Genomic DNA, 24,505 nt, shown 5'->3' on the forward strand with positions numbered 1-24,505 from the left:
GCCTGAAACCCTTGATTGCGGTAGAAGTGCTAAAACCACTCACCGCCTAGGCAGAAGTGCTAAAACCACTCGCTGCTGATCCTGCATAGAAGCCGTGGCTCGTGCAGTAGGAACCACCAGAAACCTTCCTTGTATTAGGGAGGCCGACGAACTGTTCGCCCGACAGGTCTATCTTGACCGGCAACAGCCGAACTATCCCAGTCGTAACAAAAGATTAAGTTCCTCACCCAGTACCTGTTTTCCAACAGTACTTTGACAACATTGATTCGATAACCGCGAACATCCTTGCCGCCGCATTCGGAAACATGTCGGGACCAACCACCTCATCCAGTGCCGCTGCAGCAGCAGCAGCAGCAGCTGCAGCCGCCCACAGACCAATTGAAATCAAGATCGGAACCCCACCGACCTTTGATGGCAACGAGAAGAACGCAAAAAGCTTTTTGCTCTCGGTCGCCGCCTACCTTGACATCAACAGTGAAATCTATGACACTGACAAGAAATGTATCATCTTCGCCACCTCTTTCATGAATGAAAAGACTGGCATTGACTTGGAAGGAGGACTTCCTGACCCTAGCCCAAGACACCACTAGGCTAGACAAGAATAAGCAACCCATTGGGTATGGAACGTGGGAGGATTTCAAGAAAGCCTTCCTTAAGGCATTCACCACGGGAGAAGCAGCCACCGAAGCGTGGATCAAGCTCAGGACCTTCAAACAAGAAGGGTCCCTAGAAGAATACATCGCGGAGATTAGACATCTCTTCCAGTTAACCAGCCTGACAGATGAAGGATCAAGAGTCCACTTCTTCACCGCCGGATTGAAATTCGGAATTGCCAATGCTATCTATAGAGCAGGCAATATCGCGAAGGACTTCGAAGGAATGGTCAACACGGCCAGAGAGATGGATAACGCCTATCAGCAGATCATAGCGCTGAGGCCCAAGAACCACAACCAGGACAAGAAGAAGAAAAACCGGTTCGGACCTGAAAGGTACCAACCGCGAGGAGACAGAGACTCCATGGAGGTCGACCGCCTCTCAGAGAAAGAAAGGGCCGAACATATGAGAGCAGGCAAATGCTTCATATGCCACCAGACTGGCCATAGAGCCAATGATAGGGAACACCACCCAAAGGAAAAGAAACCGGCCCGAGAGGCCAAGCATAAGGAAGAAGAATCTGACGATGAAACTATGGATACCCGTAGGATGACTAAGAAGGGGGATTTTTAGAATGGAGGTCTGTATCGACGCCAGTCCCTCCCATCCCAGTTCGCACTGTACATCATGTTGGTAATAAAGAAGAGTTACGTGTCCCTGCCACTCTCCTCCCAACTAAACGTGCGAAACCAGTCGAAACCACCGTAGTCATCGATTCCGGCGCCGCCGGATCATTCATCAGCACCGAATTCATCGACTATCACGGAATTCGGACCAAGAAACTCTCGAAACCCTTTACCATGGTCACCGCCGACGGAAGTGACTGCCGTGGCGGAAAGATTAGAGAATATGTCGAACTCGGCATCAAGATTGACAAGCAAGTCATGTATGGAAAATTCAATGTGACCAAGCTTCGAACCAAGGACAACATCCTCCTTGGATTCCCCTGGCTAAAAGCCATGAACCCAGATATCAACTGGGCGGAGAACTGTCTCACCCTCAACGAGACCCCTAGATCCAGAGAAGTAGAACTCTGGATAGATCAAGAAAGGAAGGACGCAGGCTTCAAGCCGCTCTTCAAACCGAAGCCTTACCCCAGGAAGGCCCCCAGAAATATCTTGCACCCCAAGAAGGTGCCTATCAAAGAACCAGCGACCCCCAAGAAGGCGCTGAACCCCGAACCCATGACTTCAAGAAAAATTTCCGTTGCCTCTGAGCCTACCCGCCAGAAAGAAGAATTCCGTGCCTCCATCGAGGAGATTCCCGATGAAGATGAACCAATCCCGCACCTGAACCCCGATCCAGACGAAGAAGATGAAGGATTAGAAATCCCGAACTTCGACCAGAAGCATGACGCTTGGATAAAGGATAACTTCGCACCAAAAGTCGAAGATTTGGCCTCCTTTTCCCTCACCGATGATGAATTCCTCATTGAATACTCCCAGGACGCCACCGCAGTACGCCTGATAGAGAATTTGGATTTGGACGCACCTCTGACTCGCGACGGTACCTCGGCATTCGAAACCAAGAAAATGGCAAAACCCCCCTCACTTCCTGAATACCTGAAGACTAGTAACAAATCCCAGGAACTAGCCATGGAAGGTGAGATTGAGAAGAAGAAAAAGACATTCGAAGAATTAGTCCCTTCTTACCTTCACGACTTCGCCGACCTTTTTGCCAAAGACAGTCTTAACTCCATGCCACCTCACCGACCCGGTATAGACCACAGAATTGAAACCAAACCCGGATACATTCCCAAATCCTCTAAACTCTACCCCTTATCTGAAAAGGAAAGAGTTGCGGTTAAGGCATTTATTGACGAACATGTGAAAAAGGAATTCATCTCTCCTTCGAAATCCCCCCAGTCAAGCGGCTTCTTCTTTGTTGGAAAGAAAGACGGATCTCTACGGCCTTGTCAAGACTACCGGTATATTAATGAATGGACAATAAAGAACGCGTATCCCCTTCCCCTCATTCCACCACTCTTAGCGAAACTTCGCGACGCAAAGTACTTCACCAAGATGGACGTCCGTTCCGGATATAACAATATTCGGATCCACCCTGAGGATAGATGGAAGGCAGCATTTACGACTGAATTCGGACTCTTTGAGCCGAATGTCATGTTCTTTGGCCTTTGCAATTCACCCGGTACTTTCCAGGCCTATATGAACCAGACGTTCCAGCAGGAACTGAACGAAGGATGGCTCATCGTCTACATGGATGACATTCTGATATTCTCGAAAAACCTTGAAGAACACCACGAACGAACCCGCCGGATATTAGATATCCTCAGAAAAGAGAAATTGTTCTTAAAAGCGGAAAAATGCCTGTTCGACGTACAAGAAGTCGACTACCTCGGAATGATCATTAGACCAGGACAAATCGCAATGGACCCTACCAAACTCAAGGGCATCGCAGATTGGCCGACACCAAAAACCGTCACCGATGTACGATCTTTCCTCGGATTCTGCAATTTCTATCGGCATTTCATCCCGCACTTTTCTGACATCGCGAAACCCCTGAACAACTTGACGAAGAAGACCCAGCCATTCTGCTGGACTGAAGTAGAAGAAAACAGCTTCCAAGCACTTAGAAAGTGCTTTATGACGGAACCTGTCTTAAGAAACCCCGATCCTGCAAAGCAATTCGCTATTGCAACTGACGCCTCCCTAGTAGCAACTGGAGCAGTGTTACTACAGACCGATGAAAACGGCGCTTACCATCCCTGCGCCTATCTTTCTGCATCCCTTAATGCAGCAGAACGAAACTATCAAATTTATGATAGAGAACTACTGGCCGTCATCCGTGCTTTAGCAGCATGGAGACATTATCTCGAAGGACATGGGCACCCGGTGATCGTATTTACGGACCACATGAACCTACTCTACTTCAGGTCCGCTCAACAGTTGACACGCTGCCAAGCACGCTGGCAACTCACATTGAATGAATTCGACCTCGAATTTCACCATGTAGCAGGAACGAAACTCGCTGCCCCTGACGCCTTATCACGCCGTCCTGATCACCACCCCACCGAGACCGATAACCAGGACGTCATCTTGTTACCTGACGATATGTTTGTTCGACTCATCGACATCGAACTAGAAACGGCTCTAAAAGCCGACGATCCTACGGCGGATCCCATCATCAAGACCGCCAGTGACGCCTTAGATGGGCTATGTTTGCCCCCCATGAAGTCGGCATTATCTGACTGGAAATTCGATAACGGTATCTTGCAATACAAGAACCGTGCCTATGCACCCCCTGCACTTAGAAGCCGCATCCTGCAGCTTCACCATGACCACCCGACCGCCGGACATCCCGGTAGATTTAAAACAGAAGAATTAGTCAAACGTGACTATTGGTGGCCTCAGATGGGCACTTTCATTAGGAAATATGTCGAAGGATGTGCCACGTGTCAGCAGATGAAATCTGACACTCACCCCACTACTCCTCCCCTGAAACCAATTAGCTCTTCCGGTGTACGCCCCTTTTCCCAGCTCTCCGTTGATCTAATCACCGACCTCCCCGAGAGCGGTGGTTATGATTCTATGATGGTCGTGGTAGACCACGGACTTACAAAGGGGGTAATTATTTCACCTTGCAAGAAGAACATCACTTCCGAAGGAGTAGCGCAACTATTTTTCAAGAAAGTCTTCTTGCGCTTTGGGCTCCATGACAAGCTCATCTCAGATCGCGGACCGCAGTTCGCATCAAAGTTCTCCAAAGAACTTGGAAAACTATTGGATTACGAAGTCGCTTTATCCACCGCTTACCATCCTCAGACCGATGGTCAAACAGAAAGGTTGAACCAGGAAATCGAGACCTACCTTCGGATCTACTGCCGATCGAACCCTGAAGCCTGGGTACAGCATCTACCTATGGCAGAATTCGTGCATAACCACCGAAAGCACGATGCACGGAACGCATCACCATTCTTCCTGATGATGGGCTATGAGCCTAGAGGTATACCCTACGCCTTTCCCCCTACTGACATCCCCGCGGCCGAGGACCGTGTCACCAACCTCCAGAAAATGAGAGAAGAAGCGGTGTCTTGCCACAACATCGCTATGCAACGAATGGCCGAAAGGACGCACAGGAAGAAGTATGAGCCATGGAAAATTGGAGATAAAGTCTGGTTGTCAGCAGAACATTTATTGACGCACCTACCCTCGAAGAAGCTGGCGCCAAAGCGGCACGGCCCCTTTACCATTACCAAGGTGCTATCTCCCATCACCTTCACACTCCAGCTCCCGGAACAATGGAAAGTCCACCCCACGTTCCATGCATCCGAGCTATCCTCCTATCGGGAGACAGAAGTCCACGGCCCGAATTTCATCCAACCCTCACCTGACATTATCAATGGGGTTGAGGAGTACGAAGTAGAAGCGATCCTCGCACACAAAGGAACAGCGGCACGCCGTCGCTATCTAGTATCCTGGAAAGGATACTCGTCTGCCAGCAACGAATGGGTCAAAGAAGATGACCTAGAAAATTCCCAGACGCTTCTCAAAGCGTATAAGAAGAGAACGAAATTGGCTTGAAGGACAGCAAACCCAAGCAACCCCAGTCAAAGAAAAACATGTCCACTGCTTCCTCTCTTACCCTCGATTCCACCGAACTCCAGGACCAATTCGTCCCTATCTCCCAAACCGAACGATTCGTATTAGATGAACATTCCTCCCTTGCATCCTCCGTCTCCGACCCCTCATCGTCAGAGGATACCGACGTATCACTTTCGTCCTCTTTATATTTCACCGTCATTGATCGTATTGAGGGAGACGCCCTCTTTGAAGCAACGCTATTATCAGAGCAACACGCACTCGAGCTGGAGAGAAAGCTCGCCGAACGCCCAGCAAGAAGCGCAGCAATAATCGCTGCCATTATTAACATCATCAGGACCACCCGCCTGATTGAATTATCCGCAAACCGAATCCCTCTCGCATCCGCACAAGAAGCACATGAAGTCATCCAGTGCCAGAGGCGCATCAGATCGATTGCGCTTCAGCTTCTCCCTGATAGCCTTAAGCCTGACTTACTATCAGTTGTACACCTCATTGCCAACCGAACCGCGACTGAAGTCGCTCGTCCGCCTTCTCCTCCTCGTCCTCTCTCCCGTCATCAGTCACCAGATCGTAACTCGCCTCCACTTCCGATCAGAAGCACCGCAACCACAGGTTGCCTCCAGAGGAAGGAAACCTACCGGATACCAGATCGCTCGAAGGCGCTGTATGAGAGAAGATAAGAAGAAAGAAAGAGAGGTCATCGACCTTACATCCCCTTCCCCACCTCCTCGCATCTCTATAAAGAAGCCAGGCTTTGACAACGTCAAATGCCGCATATGCAAAGAATACGGGCATCGTCACAAGAACTGCCCTCAGTACTCCTGCGTGGTATGCCACGCCATCGCCCCTGGACACCTCTCGGTCTATTGTAAAGACCTCAGAGGAACCTACCCACTCCCGATCGTCTATACAGATGACGGATTCTATGAAGCCCTCCGCAATTGGGAGGCAGACCAGAAAGCATTCTATGAGCAAGAATGCGAACAAGCCGATGAAGACTATCGCAACCAGCCAAGCTCCTCAACGGACCTTGATGACTTTAACAACGCCGAGGCAGACCCCGTCTATTACGACGATGCCAGGATGGATTGATTGAAGTCGGAGACTTCAACGGTTACACCGGGGTAATGTTACAATAACATTTACTCCTATTACATTTTTCTTTTCTTGTAACCATGCCGCCGACTCTAGACTCATCTAGACTTGGCTATTCTCTTATCAAGCGGGCTGTCCGCACTTCTCTTCTTTCTGATTGTAACATAGATACTATCTTGTGCCGCATGGCGGTTTCACCTATCTTTGCTATCTTGATAGGTTGTACTCTTTTTCCTATCTCTGTTACTTTTCTTGTCGCGGCTACGCCGCTTCCTTTCACCTATATAAACCCTATGTACCATAGATGTATTCCTTAACTTAATCTACTGGGTTTTCCCCTTGAATCCTGATCTACTAAGGTCTCCACCCTTAGTAGCCTGAACTCTGATTCTAAGACAGTCACTCACTGTCTTAGCCTGAAACCCTTGATTGCGGTAGAAGTGCTAAAACCACTCACCGCCTAGGCAGAAGTGCTAAAACCACTCGCTGCTGATCCTGCATAGAAGCCGTGGCTCGTGCAGTAGGAACCACCAGAAACCTTCCTTGTATTAGGGAGGCCGACGAACTGTTCGCCCGACAGGTCTATCTTGACCGGCAACAGCCGAACTATCCCAGTCGTAACAACTTTGGATAGCGCTACTTTCTATCATGAAATCTTGAAGGAGATGTCCAACTTGAACCCTAATGGGCAGTTGTATTTCGATGCAATATTGGTCGACCTTTGTGAAGGATTTTGTACTTACTAGTCATTTTCCAAGTTTGTCGGGTACTTGATCATAGCGAGGTACTTCTGATATGTTTCTTTTGTTTCTGTTTGTCGCATGTATCAATGTACTCTCTGTGTCTCAGGCAATTGCTCGATAGACGGGCAAATCATTTTTTACCATGAACATCACCATTTAGGCCCTCAGTCAACCCCCGAATAGCAACCATCATCCTCTTTTGTTACCAAACTTTTCGGTCGAGCAGAGATCCCTTAGTAGTTGGTATTTGTTGCTCCTGAGCCTTTATCTTCGCACAAGTGACGTACCACTTATGTCGAAGAAGCGGGCTCATGTTTTCCCATGCATCATCCTCAAAAACAACCTCGAAGAGGGTTGCAGAGCCTGAGCCCCAGTCACTTCCTCACCCAAACTCTGTGCAGTAACTCAAAAGGAGCCACTTCTGATGACGTAAGGGCACTACCTACACTCTACTTTCTCTTTCTAACTCATGTTTTGCAGCGGCACTTATTCCATTCGAAGAGCCAGGAGAAAACAAGACCTGATGATATCCATGGACAGTGTTTTCGCCATTCATGAAACAGACGATACCGCTATTGATGCATGGGTCACTCATGACGATTACTACTATGTGAACGAATGCGCCAATTCCCTCGATGTTTGTACTTTTGGACTGATTTTAACATGTACTGGAAGGTGCGGGTGGACTCAGAACTGGATTGGATATGTCTGGCTTTGTGGGGACAAGATACGCAATTGAGTTTTCTCCAGGAGCAGCGAGGACTTACAAGTCAGTGTGCATTTCATGCTCGATGTGCTCGTGTTGACGTTGTCTCAGGCAAAATCACCCTAACGTGACGGTGTACAATCAATGCACAAATGTATGCCTCCAGCACGCTATTGATGTCTACCAGAAGCTCATGCGACAAGGGAGCGAAAAACCTCAATACCATTATATGAAACACTTCAATGATATTATCGTTGAACGGTGCATTTTTGCTGTCTATCCTGGATTGCTGCCCACTGAAACCCGAACTCAGAACTGTAAACGTGCCTCTGAGAGTGGGAGCTAATCATTTTGGTAAGTCAAACTACATGATTTCTGGCTGTGTGGAATTCACTGTGAAGGCCATAGACTTGCTAAAGGATTTGCACACTTGACTCTTGAGACATGAGAACGCTAGGACAAAATACAAAGGCAAGACGCGATACATTCATATTCACACGTATTGGCTGATCCTTTGACAGCCATCTATCAGCGGCTGAATGCAGACATGTACTTCTCGACGGCACTGACCACAGTGCTACCAAATAATAAGGGTGGTCAATCCTTCAGTATACATTTTCCTGTACCCTCTTCTAGGGTACAGGTTTGCTGGAAAATTTCTCTGTCGACTCGATCTTCAGATTCTTCATGGCTCCACACAGTCCGCTTCCCTGTCCTTTTTTGGTATTATATACTTTGTCAGCATTTTCTTGCAGAAGACTTTCCCTCTCCTGTCTTTGTCGTTGTGTTCATCCTCATGGCTTCTACTTTGTCTCTAGTTAGTAATGAAACTGTGCTTTGTCCACCTGTGTCTCTGGTGATCTCTGATCACGAGTCTGCAGATAATGGAACTTCCGTTGTCTCATCATGTATTTTGCGCAAATATTTCGGGTTTTTATGGGTTTCTCGTGATCGAGTGCCTCGGTGTACTCAATATCCTGCTGGTTCGCTATTGCCTGTGGTCGCGCCAAATTTGTGTATGATAGTCGAGAACTTTGCGACATTTACACGAGATCAATACACTGAGATTGCATGCACTCATTCTATCTACATGTCTTCAGCAGATCGCAAAGATCATGTTCGTGATTTGCTCCACGTGCATGTATGCAATTTGGTGTGTATTTTTAATGCAGTGGTGTTTAAGCTCTTAAAGTATCCCAGAGTTGCTGATTCTATTCCTGTCTTACTTGAGCCTTTTGCAGCTTCATCTCTTTCTCATCGTGCAAGTGCCAAACGTGATGCTCGCATTGCAGCCAGCACACCTGAGCGCACAGATGTGAGAGCAGTAGATGCTGCTTGCCATTGAGATACTTACAATGAGAAGAATGCAGATGTTGTCGATGATCCACATTTTCCAGCTGTGTTATCTTTCAACGATAAGTTGGATATTATTGGAGATTGGCAACAAAAGATGGGTCCACAATCTTTGAGACGTGGTTGTTGTGCTATTTGTGCACATAACATTTGTGCTCATGATCTTTTATGTATAGATGCAAGTAACATACCGCTCCATTTGTTGCGCAATGATTGCTTGCCAGAACATACTCTGCCTCGTACATATGATTTTGAGCTGTATCTTCGAGCAATTTGATATCCAAAAGGACTCGTCGATTGTTGGTCATTTTCTGGAGTGTATATGTGTCACTCATGTCACTTGGCTCTACTTGGCCGAGCTCCACATCAGCCTCTTAATTTGTTGGCCAATTTTCAGTATTACGGTCATGAAAGACTACCTGTTGACATACGAGAGGCTTTTTCTATGTCCTCTATTTTCGACCAGATGTTGGTGTCCCGTGCGTGAGCATCACAAGTCACCCATTTTTATACATACAAGTCTTCAATTTCTGGCCCTCACTTTTGGTCTGTGGAGGAAGGTTCACAGCGTTATAATCAAGGCAATATTGCCATTCGTCCACAGAATTCTACTGAGCTGTATACTCTTTTGCCACCGAGTCCTGATTAGGCAACTGCGTGGGTATGGGTAACCCGTACGGGTCACAGGTAGGGGTACACCTGGGGTATGGGTGGGGGTTGCCTTTTATGGCACCCGTACCTATACCCGTACCCGCACACGGGTTAGACCATTGAAACACAATATATTGCTACCTAATCAAGATGTAGTACCTATGTCAAACCAAACCAAACTTTAAAGAAGCCACAACTGTTGAAAAAATCTTTTGGTCCTGTCATCCTAAGCATACCTGTCCTAGACTGCTACCTCACATCCAGCCATGCAACCAAACATATTTACTGCAGCTGCAAAACGAGTCACAAAACTCACAGACAAGGCTAAAGCGGCACTTGAAGAGAGACTTGAAGCTTCCGGACCATCAAAGAAGCACATGATTGATGCAAATGGCGCAAGTGCGGTCTCCAACAAGTCGAAGAAGGCAAAACAAAATCCTCCCGCAGATATATCCAAAGATAGACCGGTAGCCGAGGCCTCTCCACCTCCATCTGATGTGAGAATGGCAGCAGAGCCTCGTAAGATTCGCCATGTCATTGTTTGCACCGAGGAAGAGGAAGAAGCATTGTATAACAATGCCATTGTCATTGATGACATGAGCAAGAAAAGTGGAGACGAGGCTGGTAGCGAGGCTTCAGGTCCAGAAAGTGCCGAGGACGAGCAAAGTATGTTCCTGCTATACAAACATAGCACCACTAATTAGCAACAGTGAGGCTCATGAAAGAATAGGTATCACCTGTTTATGCATTCTTTGACCCAACTCCCTGCATCACTGAAGTTGGTGGTCGACGTGCACATGAATTCAAGTGCCGTGCGAAAGGATGCAAGGCGACGATCCGACGATTCCTGGACAAAAAGGATGCGTGATCGACGGGGAACATGCGCAAACATGTAAAATCTTGCTGGGGGGAAGATTCACTCAATGCTGCAGACGATGCCAAAGATGCAGATGAAGTGCGAGCAAAAATTGTCGGAAGTATCCTAAAAAACGGGTCAATCACGGCATCTTTCGAATGGAACAGCTGAAAAGCTTGTCCGTGACCAATTTACTCTTTATTCAGCCTTGGATGCCAACCTTCAAGACAACGACTTGGACATGGAGACTTTACCTACAGAGACATCACATAAGGTACGTCTTTTTTCTAACTGTAACTACTGACTACTGATTCTATTCTAGATGAATAACATGTTTGATGGCATGCCTGCCCTTGCTCCGCCAAAATCAACTGATCTCCGTGATGAGCTCGAGCGCTATCTCACCTCCGACATTGAAAATGTGCCTGATGCACTCGCATGGTGGCATGAACGTCGTACCACCTACCCTCGTCTATTGTGGATGGCGCTGGACTACCTTACTATTCCTGGTGAGTTTTTTTTAATTGAACTTGCATATACTACAGCTAATAATATCAACAGCCACATCAGTCGACGTTGAACGACTATTCAGCTGAGGATGGCTCTTACTCTCACACGTGCGCTCACGCTTATCTGCACAATCGACGCGCGCACTGCTGTGCCTCAGTTTTTGGAGCAAACTCAACCTGGTCAAGACTGATGACATCGAAGGTGATGAACAGGAGCTCAATGATGGGTGGGATCAAATTATTGTTGAGTAGTTTACTACACCATGTCGTAGTTTTTCCCCATAGTATTTGTTACCCGCGGGTACACCCTTGATGGGTTGTACCCCGGGTCCTTCTTTCACTACCCACTGTGCAACCCGTACCCTTGCCGCGGGTGTGGGTTTTTCTCGGGGTGCGGGTGGAGGTTGACCTGCCGACACCCGCAGGTTCACCCATGCAGATCCCTAGCGAGAATAAGCTGCAAACTTTGCGACAGTAAGCCATAATACAAACCAGTACTGTCAAAAAACTTACACGCTTAGCGAGTGCGTCCCTTGTAGACATAACAATACTGGCACGTGATCGATTGTTGCTAGCACCGCCCAAGTGACAATCATAGTGCGCTTGTATGTCACCCCACAGCGGGTCGCTGTCTTGAAGGCTGTAGTAGTGGTCACGCTGTCTCTTTCTCCAATCACCAAGTTCTTCAAGAGGATATTGGTTATTGTGGGCACCACAACATGAAATAAATACTCACCTTCATCGGTTTCTCGAGGATATTTTCCTTTATACCATCCTTGGTGCATGTTCCATGGGGTCTCCACCCTGGAGTGTTTCACAGACAACCCAGCCTCGATGAGTATTGTATGTGCAGATTTTCCATATTTGTCACCAATTATCTTGGCAGCATGAAGTGTCTTGCGCCTGAGCTCCTGCGCATCGTCTATGCCTTCCTGGCACAGCCGCCCAGGTCTAGAAGTGATGGGAAGGTCGTTGTCGTCATCAGTCTCCATTGCCATGGAGCTTTTTGGCAGAGCACTGGAGACAGCACTCTTCTCAACCGACTTCGTCGTCACATGCGCGGCAGCCTGGAGTATCTGGGTGGATGGGGGAGTCTCTGTTACTGTGAATTTTGGGGGGAGAGCTTTTGGAGGCATGCGCTTCTTGAGCAATTTCGCCTTTGATGGAGGTGCGGGTATCTCATTGTCATTGTCATCATCATCTTCTTCTTTCTCTTTGTCGGCATCTTGATCTTCTGTGTATTCATCATCTTTGTCAGACCCCTCTTCCGAAGAGGAAGGATCATGCTGAGCAAGCATTGCACGGTGTTCAGCCTGTCTCCTCGCTTCTCGATTTTGGTACGGGTAGTTGTTCTCTGAGGAAGGGGCGCCATTCAAGGAAGAATCTTCATCCTCTGGAGTATCAGAGGGGGGTGAAGATTCTGGGAGACGAAAAAAGTACTGTTAGTGAAAATGATTCATGGGAAACGGTGGTACATACCATGAATTTTGGGATCATCTACAAGATTGCCCTTGTGAGTATCCGCTTGTCCTTCACTGTTGTCCTCATCGTCTGTGACAGGGTCATCAGTCTTGGGGTGGTCTTTGTATTAGTCGTGTCAGTGGGTAGTTACTCGGTTTGTAGAATGGCCGCCCATACCTTGGGTATCAGACTCAGTGTCAGTGGGCGGCTCTGTGGTAGCAATGGAGGATTTCGCGTGCCGGGCAAGGATGGCGCTGTAGTCATCGAAGCTCATAAACGAGTTCCCCCTCGGCAAGGGGGTAGGTTTGATTTTTTTGGCGGGTGGTAGTGTCTAAGGTGTCATTATTACATTAGTAAATAGACGAAAAGGAAGGAAGGGATGCCTACCATTTTAGTCTGAAGCTTTCAAAGACGACAAATATCAATGTCTTGTGATAAACAAAATAAAAATAAATGTACCATGCGTTGGTTGATAGGCACACCACTGTGGGTACGCATCACGAAGTCGACGACTGGAGTTGCCATCCGCGGGTTAGCGCACTTTTTGGTGGAAGATGTTTTTTTGGGAGGCATGGCAGAGGGAGCTTGACAAATTCTGAACTTAAGAGATCTATGGACACGAATACGACAGAAAGCAGCTTGAAGAACACAAAGTCCTTTTCAGCGGCCAAGACACGAAGTCTCACAAACAGCGAATGCAAGTAAAAACTGATGTAGGAGTAAGTTAGAACAATAGACAATGTGATGGGGAAATTCTAACCTACCTGACTTTTCAAGCAAATTCTCAAGACAAGAAGGAAAACACTGTAGTGAGAATGGCTTTGAGTGACAGAAAGTTGATGGCAAAAATTTTGAGCATACCTGGTTTTTAAAGGTAGGAACAGGGCGCCTACAGTGTACTAGGCAATATATGGATAAGATTGTCGGCTGGATGACGAACAAACTTTGACAGAAGACTCCAATACTCTAATGGTGTGGCTTCCCAGATGGCAGATATGACACACAGACCACATTTGGGACGGGCGAGGCCATCGATGGACACCGCTGTGGGTGGACACTAATTAATGAAAAATGATTAGCAGAAACCGCAGGCTGGACTAACCTGATAGGGCCGGATCGTCAGTAGAGACCACAATGACGAGTGTCGCCAATATAGGAGGAAAGAGAGCGTGAATGGATGGCACATCATCCATTGGATTAGTCTGCTGGCCGAAGTAGCATGCAGAGTACCCAAATCAATTATGGAAAAGTCTAGTTCAATTGATAATTGTCGCAATGAATTGATCAGAAACAATACTTAGACCAGATTGTGGGCAATGCTCTCACCTGATGGTCATTTACACTGCCAGGCTAATAAATGCGAGTCTCCAAGAACATCTCTTTGAGCGCGTGGCACCGCCTGCCAAGCTATCAGCTTTAAGTGAATGCTTAATATCATCGCAAGCGGAAAGTCCTGTCAATGACATTTTAATAGTCTGAGGAGCGACATGCCAGACGGGATGATGTGCACTGACAGGTTTGTACCCAGCTGGATTGATTGATATCAATTATCAGGCACCGTGGTTGACAAACGATAACGCTCTCACCTGATATGGCTGATATTCAATAACCCTGTGAGGAATGGGCAAGAGCATCACAGACTGCATCTAATTCAAGTGTGATGATGGGCGCTGACGATTAGATGCGAGCTAGACAATTAAGAATGGTTCTACACACCTGTATGTAGACCATGCCTGATCCTTCGCCTTCGACAGACACCGACCAACGGTTGTGCTAGGAAATACTGGAACATAGATTGAGTACAGGGTGATGAAAAGCGAACTATGACTTAGCTACCAGACAGCGTCAACAATAGCACCCAATGACATTTGCTATCGCAAAGGCAGGAGCTCCAAGAGACTGATGAGGGTGTCAAAATAATTCGAGATGGTAAGCCAGACATTGGAGGATGGTGGCAGATTGAGTAGTCGTAACAGTGCTAACACGAAGTCAGACTGTGTGTAATGTATCAGAAGTGACATGAAGTCACTTCCGATAGTGTGAGCTACCGCGAAGGCAGCTTCAGAGGAGTTGAGGGGCAGATTAATAGAGGAATAGAGAGGAGGAAGGTGGCATAGTTGACGAATGTTAGATCCAACTTCTCACAATTCTCATTTGTCACAAGCCCATTTGGGTTATCCCAGGGCATAATCACACTTTGCGCCTTCACCCTTCAACCTTCACCCTTCACCCTTTACCCTTTACCTTGTCGCTTGCTCTTTTCAACTCTTCCTTCTCCTCTCCATTGTTGGTGTCGATTATTCTGCCTTTGTGGTAGACAACCCTATTCCAGTGACTTCGTGTTACTGTGCAACAGCACTCGCTACTCTAACTTCGGTTACAGTACTATACCCTTCATCATGTTCAGATTCCTCTTAGGTTGCACTTACCGTGCCTTTGTTGGTTTGTCACTCAATTACTCACTCTCATCGGATAGTCACCTTTCCGTCATTTGCAGTCCCTCTGACAATGCCTCTGACAATACCTCGTGAATTCAAAGCATTCTTACATGACGGTGATAGTAAGTGCCCTTGGTAATTGTCCTGTGATCCTCCTCTAATTTTGATATAGATGCTATCACAGCTACAGACGCACACTCTCTCACCTATGACGGTCAACTCGTTTTCACTTCGCCTAATATGAATTTTGTTCCCCAACTATACAACAATCCCTCCGATATTGTGCAAGCGAGGGCGGATGGGAAGTTTTGGACGATGGATCCTTTCCAGTGGCCTCAAATGTATGCAGACACTTACACCTGGAGTTTTACCATTCCATGACGCGAATTCCATGATCCTAGCACTGACCTATGGTATGCTTGGTGGTCGCCATCTTTTTCTGATAATTTTGAGCCACTATCTCCTGGTCATGTCTTTGGCAAGCTGAAGTCCACCCACCGTGATCACCTATTTCGACTCTACGAGCGGGCTAACAAGTGTGTCGGTTCCTACAAGCTATTCTGAGAAAACAAGCAAGATGTGGTTGTTGGATGGGTCACCAGTTTGCGCTCTGTTTTTGAGCGCTTCAAAGAGACGCAGGCTTGGCGGTATATTGTGATGATCTTGGCCGAGTTTCAGAGGCGATTCCTGGAGATATGGAGCATGATGGATTACCTTGAGATCTTTGAGCCACGGCTGAAATTTGAGGACAGAGCGCACGGGGTCAACAAGACTTGGATGGGGTGCTTCACCAAAGACTCCGCTATCACGTTGAGGCTCCACAAGGCTGGTATACCTGTGTGGTTGATATGAGATGTCAGGCTCATTGATGATAAGATTAACATCCGCCAAGTTGTTCCCTTCACTCCTGCTGACCTCGTGTTTGGGATGTACCTCCATCCCATTAAGAACTTCACTCAGCCTTTCAATATCCGTTACAAGGGTCCAAGTAATCATCAATGCCAGGCTGCAGTTCATCAACCGTACCTTACTTTTGAAGAGATCCCCATAGATCAAACCGAAGTCAATTGCTTTGCAGCTTCCAGAGAGCCATCATCGGGTAAAGCGCCCACCAAGACCATGAAAAATAAGTCCGTAGTATGTGAGTGCAGTGTCTAATTTCGGTTCACCATTCTTATCTAACAATTATCTAGATGAACTGACCGCTCTGCGCCAGAACCAGTCTCAAGTTGGACATGACAAATGGTCCAATGTGGCTCACCCGTTCATGCCCAACATCAACACCTTCTTCGCATGGGCTATGACTCACGCGGAGAAAGATTTGAGTCGTGTCAAGCCAACCCACGCAAGAATGGATGAGGGATACAGGCTCCCCGATCCTGGATTATTTGTCAACATCCTTTCCTCACAGTCTCTGAAGAAATATCTTGCTAACTGGTTAGCATGCTGTGAGTCGTGGCTGAGGCATGTTTATATGTCGCCTCCATCTCTGCTCCCTCGGTCCCAAAGCTGGCGTGATCTATTGATCATGCAGCCAACAACACCACAGCCCTCGTCATCAAGTGGTCAGATGCCATCAGGCAAGACTGGCAAGTCCAAAGCCAAACTCGACCTGTTCTTTGGAGATGAATTATCGCTCCTACGCCAGTTTTGGACTGGATCCCAGATGTTGCAATGGAGGGGCCAGAAAATCGAAGCAGCAATACTCGAGAATCCGCCGCATCGTCTCATTCAACAGATCATATACGAGATTTGCGAGCAAAGCTTCCGATACGACCTTCTGGAACTCGACGAACATCTTGCCGGTCACATGTGGCTGGATCGGGAGGCGAAGAAGTGTCGCATGGAGTTGCTCTGTGGCATTTTTCCTCAGCATGTGGGATAAGGATTTTTCGACTCGGAATGATGGACTTAATGCTGAGTCTCTCCAGGATGCTCTTCCATATTTCGAGAATTTTCGTCAAGTGTTGATCGCATGGGACGGTGCTCCTCAAGATCTCAAACAGCCTTTTACTGAGTTGATGCCTGAGGGAGAGAAGTGGCAATGCATGAAGCAATGTGCCCTGTTTTATGTACAATCATTTTATGACAACACAGGTCACCCCCCCATGGTCTCTCATATACTTTACGTGGGTCCATAGACGATTTACACTCGCTTCTGTTCGCTTCTGTATTTGTTTGTTGATGTGAATTGCTATGTAGCGTGGTTCTTTCATGTACAATTTCTGTTGGTGAATTCTATTGACTTGTTGCTCCGGTGCTGTTCACTGTTTGTTGATCACTGGCGTCCATGACCATTATCATCCTCCCAGTCTAGTATCTACTAATTTTTGCTACATAGGTTATACGAACTGGGACTTCATGTTCCTCTCTGTTTGTTGACTGACTTCGAGTCAGTGACAATATTCTTGCAGGCTTTGTGCCTACCAGAAACATCTACCATGGATGGAGGACCATATCCACAGAATATCGCCTCAATGTCTACTCCTGCAACTCCTGTCCGTCGTCATTCGCAGCAAATATCAGTTACACCGTCCATGGTCAAGAAGTGCAGGTAACCATGAGGAAGCAACACATTTCATCTTCCAGGTCCTCCTCCAGTGCTAGTACTTCTGGGTAGGTGGTATTTCACCCAACAAATTGCTTCCAATTCCAATCCTTGGCTTGATGTCCCACCTCCTGATCCAATTGACCAGGGCAGGCCTTTGTTTTATAACGATGTCCACTTCTTCTCCGATCCCTCCGCTCCAATGGGCGACAGAAAAAATTCAATCAGTGGCAACACTGGTCAAATGAAGTGATCCCTTCGCTCATCGGTCCATACCTCACATATCAATACAAATCCTCTTCACTCTGTCATTGGCCTGCATTTCAAAATAATCATATCGAGTGTATGGCTTCATGCCACAGGAGGACTTTAGAAGTGACTTGTGTTTTCTTCAATTGTACGAACTCACCATATTGTTCTGTGGCTCGAATTGACTGTAGTCCAGATTTAGAGGTTTTGAACATTGACTGCTGCCCCTGCGCACCCGCACCCTTTCAACTTCTTAAGTTGGGGCTATTTGCCTGTGCACCCATAGCTCCATCTCTTGCTGTTGACCTACGTGTACTAGAGCTCGTTAGGACTCTTTTTGTATGGATCACCCCCAATACAACAGCTTGGTGTGAAGCATTGGAAGTTTTTCTAACAGCTCGGGGTTACAAACTTTCTACAAAGGTCTGCCTACATGTTTTTTTTTGAAGTAAACTAACTCCAGCATCTTCAGGACAATCTTCGCCGCCGCTTCAGTAACGCGTATCATTGGTACTCAGTCCTTGTGACGAATGCTGGAGACCACGTATACAGCCTCATTTCACAACATCTTCCTTCGCGTTCTTTGGGGGACGAAGTCTTGCCTGCACAACCAAGCGATTATCTCCGTTCACGTTGTCCAGTTTGTTTTGGAATGCAGGATTGGCAAAAGGATCATGGTTCCCATCTCAAGTATGTCTTTCCTACCGTGTTTTTCCCCATGCTGATGTTTTTGCAGGCTAGATTGCCATGTATGCATCGATGCATGCTTCACACAGAAATGGTCAGCCAATTCACGTGGGGCCAATGGCCTAGATCCGCCAAACCCACCACGATCTGTCTTCATTTCGGACGAAGAGGTCACACAGATGGAAGCTCACGTACGTGCCTGTCGAGGCTCCCTACCTGGTCGTGGAACAAAACACAAGAAGCCCAAAGGCGATGAAGACAGGTACGAAGATGGTATGCGCATCCCTGTATCGACATTGGATGCCTGCAGGGAATCCTTTCTTGCTGCCGACGAAAAACGGGAGAAAGCTAACACCTGTTTCTTTGCCGATACAGGAATCATGGCCTGTCACAACCCAAATAATGAATTAATGCTTGGGTGTTACGACTGGGATAGTTCTGCTGTTGCCGGTCAAGATAGACCTATCAGGCGAACAGTTCGTCGGCCTTCCTAATACAAGGAAGGTTTCTGGTGGTTCCTTCTGCACGAGCCGCGGCTTCTATGCAGGATCAGCGGCAAGTGGTTTTAGCACTTCTGCCTAGGCGGTGAGTGGTTTTAGCACTTCTACCGCAATCAAGAGTTTCAGGCTAAGACAGTGAGTGACTGCCTTAGAATCAGAGTTCAGGCTACTAAGGGTGGAGACCTTAGTAGATCAGGATTCAAGGGGAAAACCCAGTAGATTAAGTTAAGGAATACATCTATGGTACATAGGGTTTATATAGGTGAAAGGAAGCGGCGTAGCCGCGACAAGAAAAGTAACAGAGATAGGAAAAAGAGTACAACCTATCAAGATAGCAAAGATAGGTGAAACCGCCATGCGGCACAAGATAGTATCTATGTTACAATCAGAAAGAAGAGAAGTGCGGACAGCCCGCTTGATAAGAGAATAGCCAAGTCTAGATGAGTCTAGAGTCGGCGGCATGGTTACAAGAAAAGAAAAATGTAATAGGAGTAAATGTTATTGTAACATTGGGCAGAGACTAGGACTCGACTAAGGTTATCACAACAAGGAAAAGAGGAGCAAGTACATCTTGGATTGCTACGGTGTAGATACAAGAGGTTTGAACTAAAGAACTATTGACCAAGACGTACTACCTATATACAACTATTGAAACGGAGATTGAAACTGAGCTACAACTACTAGCCAATCATAAAAAGAAGAAGAGAGTCGTACCATAGAACATCGTAGAATATTAAAGAAGCATCACGTGACCATATCTTATCTTATTGTATCTAATCTAATCTATTCACAATCAAAGAACTTGTCTTCTTCATCAGTCACATTGAAGACACGTGTCATAGGCACTAAAGGTATTTTGGGAATGATAGACGCTTTCAGGGTAGGGTTAGGGTTTGACTTGGGCACTGTGTATTGACGCTTAGGAAGATTTAGGAAAGAATAATGGTTTGTTAAAGGTACTCGTGACATGGCCTTACTTTGTCATCATGATTGTGTCTTATGGTTGGTCAATATGACATCAGCAGGTGAAAAACAATATTATGCACTTGCACTGATTAAAAAGCTCTTCGAACATCTTCCACCAACCATGACCGTCGGTATCTTGTATAATATTGCATGTCAGCTCGAGTGTAGTTGTCTTAAATACCAACTTCTCGAGCAAGGTATTCTCTCACGTATCGTCTTTTCTATATCCGTATTTCACGTGTATGGACATCAGTGGCCTTGTCAGCTTATTTATCACCCTCACAAATGTGAAGTGTTTGGACTTTCTGACAGAGAGGGCTGTGAGCGCCTGTGGAGCACTCTCAAGATGTTGATCCCCCCTTGTGGGTCTCTGGGGTAAGTATCTTAATTTGTTGGAATACCTTGACTGACTAACATCAAGATAGTACCACCAACGGCTTTTTGTGCTGAATGCACAAGTTCGGCATCTTGACGGCAAAAATATGGATACATTTGGTGAGTGGCTGAGTCGCAGATGGTCTCGTTGCCAGACAAAGAAGAGCAGTGCAGAACATGTGCTTCAACAGCTCTCTGTGGATGAGGCTAATATACGCCCGGAATGGAGGGCTCAGGTCGAGCACCAAACGAAACCCTTATCCAGTGCGTGCTTTATTTTATATTTTCATATTTCCCTAATATTAATAAAAAGGGAGATCAAAAACCAACAGTGACGAGCAAATATCAAAGATTTTGACCCTCGAGCGAACACTCAGTAACCTGGACAATTCTGTTCGTGCTCTTGAGATGCAGCTCTGTGCTGGCAACACTCTTAACAATGTTGACTTCAACCTTCGACTTGCAGACGAACACACCCACCGGTCCAAAGTCACTGATACTCTGCGACAATGGAAGGCGGCCCTTGGCATTGGGCAACTTACCGATCTTCAACAACTTCGACGTAGTATATTCCTTCAAATTCGTCTGGATGCGCAAGCTGTCAAGGCATGCCTTTGTGAACATTGTCTTAATAACCGAGGGTCTTATATAAAGTCGTGTAAATGTAATGACACCACAATTACACTTTGGATAAGACTGCTTGCCAGTTCTTGATTAACACGGTCTACGACTTTTCCTATTTCGTGGTAGATAACATGTGAGTTCTTGGGAGGCTCGCTAAACTAATCTTTGTCAAGATCAACCTAGCCAGAGCTTTACTTTTCTTTATTGAAACTCAAATCTCTTGTCTAGGAATAAGCTTCTAGACACGTAATTCGGTTTCTGGAATGTATTTGCCTAGGAAATCTCCTTCTAGGCTCTGGACTTGGATACTGGAACTAGTGAGACGTGGTCTCAAATATATGAAATATGACCAAGATCGCTTGGTCTATGGACACCTGACTGTGAGACAATGGTCTCAAATATACGATATATGTTCAAGATCGCTTGAACAAAGGGGACTATAACTTGACCAAGATCGCTTGGTCTATGGAACTACTAGTGAGATGTGGTCTCAACAATATGATAGATGACTAAGATCACTTAGTCAAAGGGCACAGAGCAATGAGACAAAGGGGTCTCAAAGACAATATATATGACCAAGAACGCTTGGTCTATAGCACTAAATAAGTTTCTAAGGTAAGAAACTTATAATCTCAAGGGAATTCTTTTCCCTGCACTTGTCTCACTTCAAAGGGACTAACTTTGCAAGTGAAATATCTGATAGGCAGATAGCTACAAATGGGAGATCATATTTTTTTGGGGGGGAGAATGGGCTCTCCTTATATACATTTTGTGTGGGAAAGTAACCTAGGTTCACAAACAATAAAAAATAAGGAGGACCAATCAAAATATTGGGTCAAACCCAATAAAAGAATAAAATACAAGTGAAAGATGGAGCTATGACATCATTGTGGAGCAGAACATTCTGGAATGTGGAGTAATGACATCATAATGACATCAAGAGTGACATCATTGTGGAGCAAAAGATTCCAGAACCTTCCATGAGTGAGTCAGAGTGAGTCATTGTGGAGCAGAATATTCTAGAAGGAAATGACATCATGAATGATGTCATTGTAGAGTAGAATAATCTAGAGCTTGATGACATAATATCTTTCAACAGAATACCTGCAGGAGTATCTGTGGAGTCTTATGACATCATAATGACATCATACCCTATGGGTACAATTTTATGAAGTGTCAGGTGAGTCAAAGCATCCTAATGAAAAAGTAAAGTAAAGAAACACTAGAGAAAAGTAGGTAGCAAAAATAAGACAGTTGGCAGGAATTGAAACGCGGTCTTTTTGGATAGGTTTTTTATAGGCTTTGTACTTTTCTCTATGGTTTTCTCTAGCCAAAGTGAATAAGCCGAAGGCAAGGCTATACCTTAACCTCCATTTCTCTTCTCACATCAACTAGGTCTAAATGTGATTCCCATCTCACATTAGACTTTTTCCGTCAAAACGTATTCAGATCATGAAACTTGGGGAAAACTGGAAATATGAACCATGGTTTGAAACCAAGGTATGGGTTGACTAGTCTGAGGACTAAGCTAACAGACTTTATCTTTTGAGGGTCACCTAGTATTCATGTCCATGCATGATTCCCACATCATGCAGGACAACGTCTTCGCCAGCGCAAGTTTGAAATTGAGAGGTTTGAATGGTCATACCATCAGACAGTAAATGGTATGTAGCTCATTCCGATATGTTGACATGACCGTGATTATCTTCAATCTAGAGCACAAGCTTCATGTGCATGCAGAAGCTTCAATTCAACAGCGCAACCCTACTATACAAAAGCTCGTCACAACTTACAACAACCTCTGCAATAAACTCATTGACTTAATTTGATGAGGCGAAGCTCCTGCCGGTGCGATAGCACCTCATTCTATCTCTCCGACTGGTATCTTTCAGCTTGACGGCAATGACATGGCTCCACCTGCCTGGCTAGCAGATGAAAATATGTGCACAGCAATTAAATTTCAACTCGAGGTGGATCGGTGCAATGAGGAAGGGGCTCATATCATGTGAGAACGTTGCATTCTCCAGGAGTGGATGATGGCTGAGTGGGATGCCTTGCAGGAGGCTTGCACTCATGCAGGTAAGTTTGTACAACATTCTACTGCCGTGACACTGATTGTTACAATAACATTTACTCCTATTTTCATTTTTCTTTCTTGTAACCATGCCGCCGACTCTAGACTCATCTAGACTCGGCTATTCTCTTATCAAGCAGGCTGTCCGCACTTCTCTTCTTTCCTGATTGTAACATAGATACTATCTTGCGCCGCATGGCGGTTTCACCTATCTTTGCTATCTTGATAGGTTGTACTCTTTTCCTATCTCTGTTACCTTTCTTGTCGCGGCAACTCCGCTCCATTTTTACCTATATAAACCCCATGTACCATAGATGTATTCCTTAACTTAATCTACTGGGTTTTCCTCTTGAAACCTGATCTACTAAGGTCCCCACCCTTAGTAGCCTGAACTCTGATTCTAAGACAGTCACTCACTGTCTTAGCCTGAAACCCTTGATTATGGTAGAAGTGCTAAAACCACTCGCCGCTGATCCTGCATAGAAGCCGTGGCTCGTGCAGTAGGAACCACCAGAAACCTTCCTTGTATTAGGAAGGCCGATGAACTGTTCGCCCGACAGGTCTATCTTGACCGGCAACAGCAGAACTATCCCAGTCGTAACAAAAGATTAAGTTCCTCACCCAGTACCTGTTTTCCAACAGTACTTTGACACCATTGATTCGATAACTGTGAACATCCTCGCCACCGCATTTGGAAACATGTCGGGACCCTCCGCCTCATCCAGTGCCGCTGCAGCAGCCGCATATAAACCGATCAAAATCAAAATCGGAACACCACCGATCTTTGATGGCAACGAAAAGAACGCAAAAAGCTTTTTGCTCTCGGTTGCCGCCTACCTTGACATTAACAGTGAAATCTACAACACTGATAAGAAATGCATCATCTTCGCCACCTCTTTCATGAATGAAAAGTCAGCATTGACCTGGAAGGAGGACTTCCTGACTCTAGCTCAAGACAACACGAGGCTAGACAAGAACAAGCAACCCGTTGGGTATGGAACGTGGGAAGAATTCAAGAAAGCTTTCCTCAAGGCATTCACCACAGGAGAAGCAGCCACCGAAGTGTGGATCAAGCTCAGGGCCTTCAAACAAGAAGGATCCCTTGAAGAATACATTGCAGAGATTAGACATCTCTTCCAGTTGACCGGCTTGCAGGAAGAAGGACCAAGGGTCCACTTCTTTACCGCCGGATTGAAATTCGGAATTGCCAATGCTATCTACAGAGCAGGCAATGTCGCGTTAGACTTCGAAGGAATGGTTGAGTCCGCCAGAGAAATGGACAACGCCTACCAACAGATCCTGGCGCTGAGACCCAAAAACCAGCACCAGACCCAGAAGAAGAAGAACCGGTTTGGACCTGAAAGGTACCAACCACGAGGAGACAGAGACGCCATGGAGGTTGACCGCCTCTCAGAAAAAGAAAGGGCCGAACATATGAGAGCAGGCAAATGCTT

At 46.3% G+C, this 24,505-nt stretch overlaps 4 protein-coding genes across 4 annotated transcripts; 3 read left to right on the plus strand and 1 right to left on the minus strand.

Moving 5' to 3' along the window:
- Nucleotides 1–10,030: 10,030 nt before the first annotated feature.
- Nucleotides 10,031–10,632, plus strand: EDB93DRAFT_1107433 (uncharacterized protein; the record flags this gene model as incomplete). Its single annotated transcript, XM_041447726.1, has 2 exons — nucleotides 10,031–10,430; nucleotides 10,544–10,632. The coding sequence occupies 2 exons, from the start codon at nucleotides 10,031–10,033 to the stop codon at nucleotides 10,630–10,632; spliced, it is 489 nt and encodes a 162-aa protein (XP_041303363.1).
- Nucleotides 10,633–11,362: 730 nt separating this feature from the next.
- On the minus strand, nucleotides 11,363–13,783 carry EDB93DRAFT_1254668 (uncharacterized protein; the record flags this gene model as incomplete). The annotated part of the gene is made up of 12 exons (XM_041453659.1): nucleotides 11,363–11,572; nucleotides 11,643–11,812; nucleotides 11,866–12,549; nucleotides 12,609–12,710; nucleotides 12,768–12,921; nucleotides 12,978–12,992; nucleotides 13,050–13,228; nucleotides 13,281–13,298; nucleotides 13,355–13,394; nucleotides 13,452–13,479; nucleotides 13,535–13,634; nucleotides 13,693–13,783. 12 exons carry the CDS (start codon nucleotides 13,781–13,783, stop codon nucleotides 11,363–11,365), a joined length of 1,791 nt encoding a protein of 596 aa, XP_041303364.1.
- Nucleotides 13,784–15,098: 1,315 nt separating this feature from the next.
- On the plus strand, nucleotides 15,099–17,169 carry EDB93DRAFT_1254669 (uncharacterized protein; the record flags this gene model as incomplete). Its single annotated transcript, XM_041453660.1, has 7 exons — nucleotides 15,099–15,150; nucleotides 15,201–15,369; nucleotides 15,430–15,564; nucleotides 15,631–15,837; nucleotides 15,889–16,169; nucleotides 16,222–16,904; nucleotides 16,960–17,169. 7 exons carry the CDS (start codon nucleotides 15,099–15,101, stop codon nucleotides 17,167–17,169), a joined length of 1,737 nt encoding a protein of 578 aa, XP_041303365.1.
- Nucleotides 17,170–17,469: 300 nt separating this feature from the next.
- On the plus strand, nucleotides 17,470–19,006 carry EDB93DRAFT_1254670 (uncharacterized protein; the record flags this gene model as incomplete). Its single annotated transcript, XM_041453661.1, has 4 exons — nucleotides 17,470–17,582; nucleotides 18,017–18,248; nucleotides 18,298–18,515; nucleotides 18,562–19,006. The coding sequence occupies 4 exons, from the start codon at nucleotides 17,470–17,472 to the stop codon at nucleotides 19,004–19,006; spliced, it is 1,008 nt and encodes a 335-aa protein (XP_041303366.1).
- Between the last annotated feature and the right edge of the window lie 5,499 nt (nucleotides 19,007–24,505).

The sequence above is a fragment of the Suillus bovinus genome (assembly GCF_016758785.1).
Source record: "Suillus bovinus strain UH-Sbo-P2 chromosome Unknown EDB93scaffold_77, whole genome shotgun sequence".
Lineage (NCBI taxonomy): Eukaryota > Fungi > Basidiomycota > Agaricomycetes > Boletales > Suillaceae > Suillus > Suillus bovinus.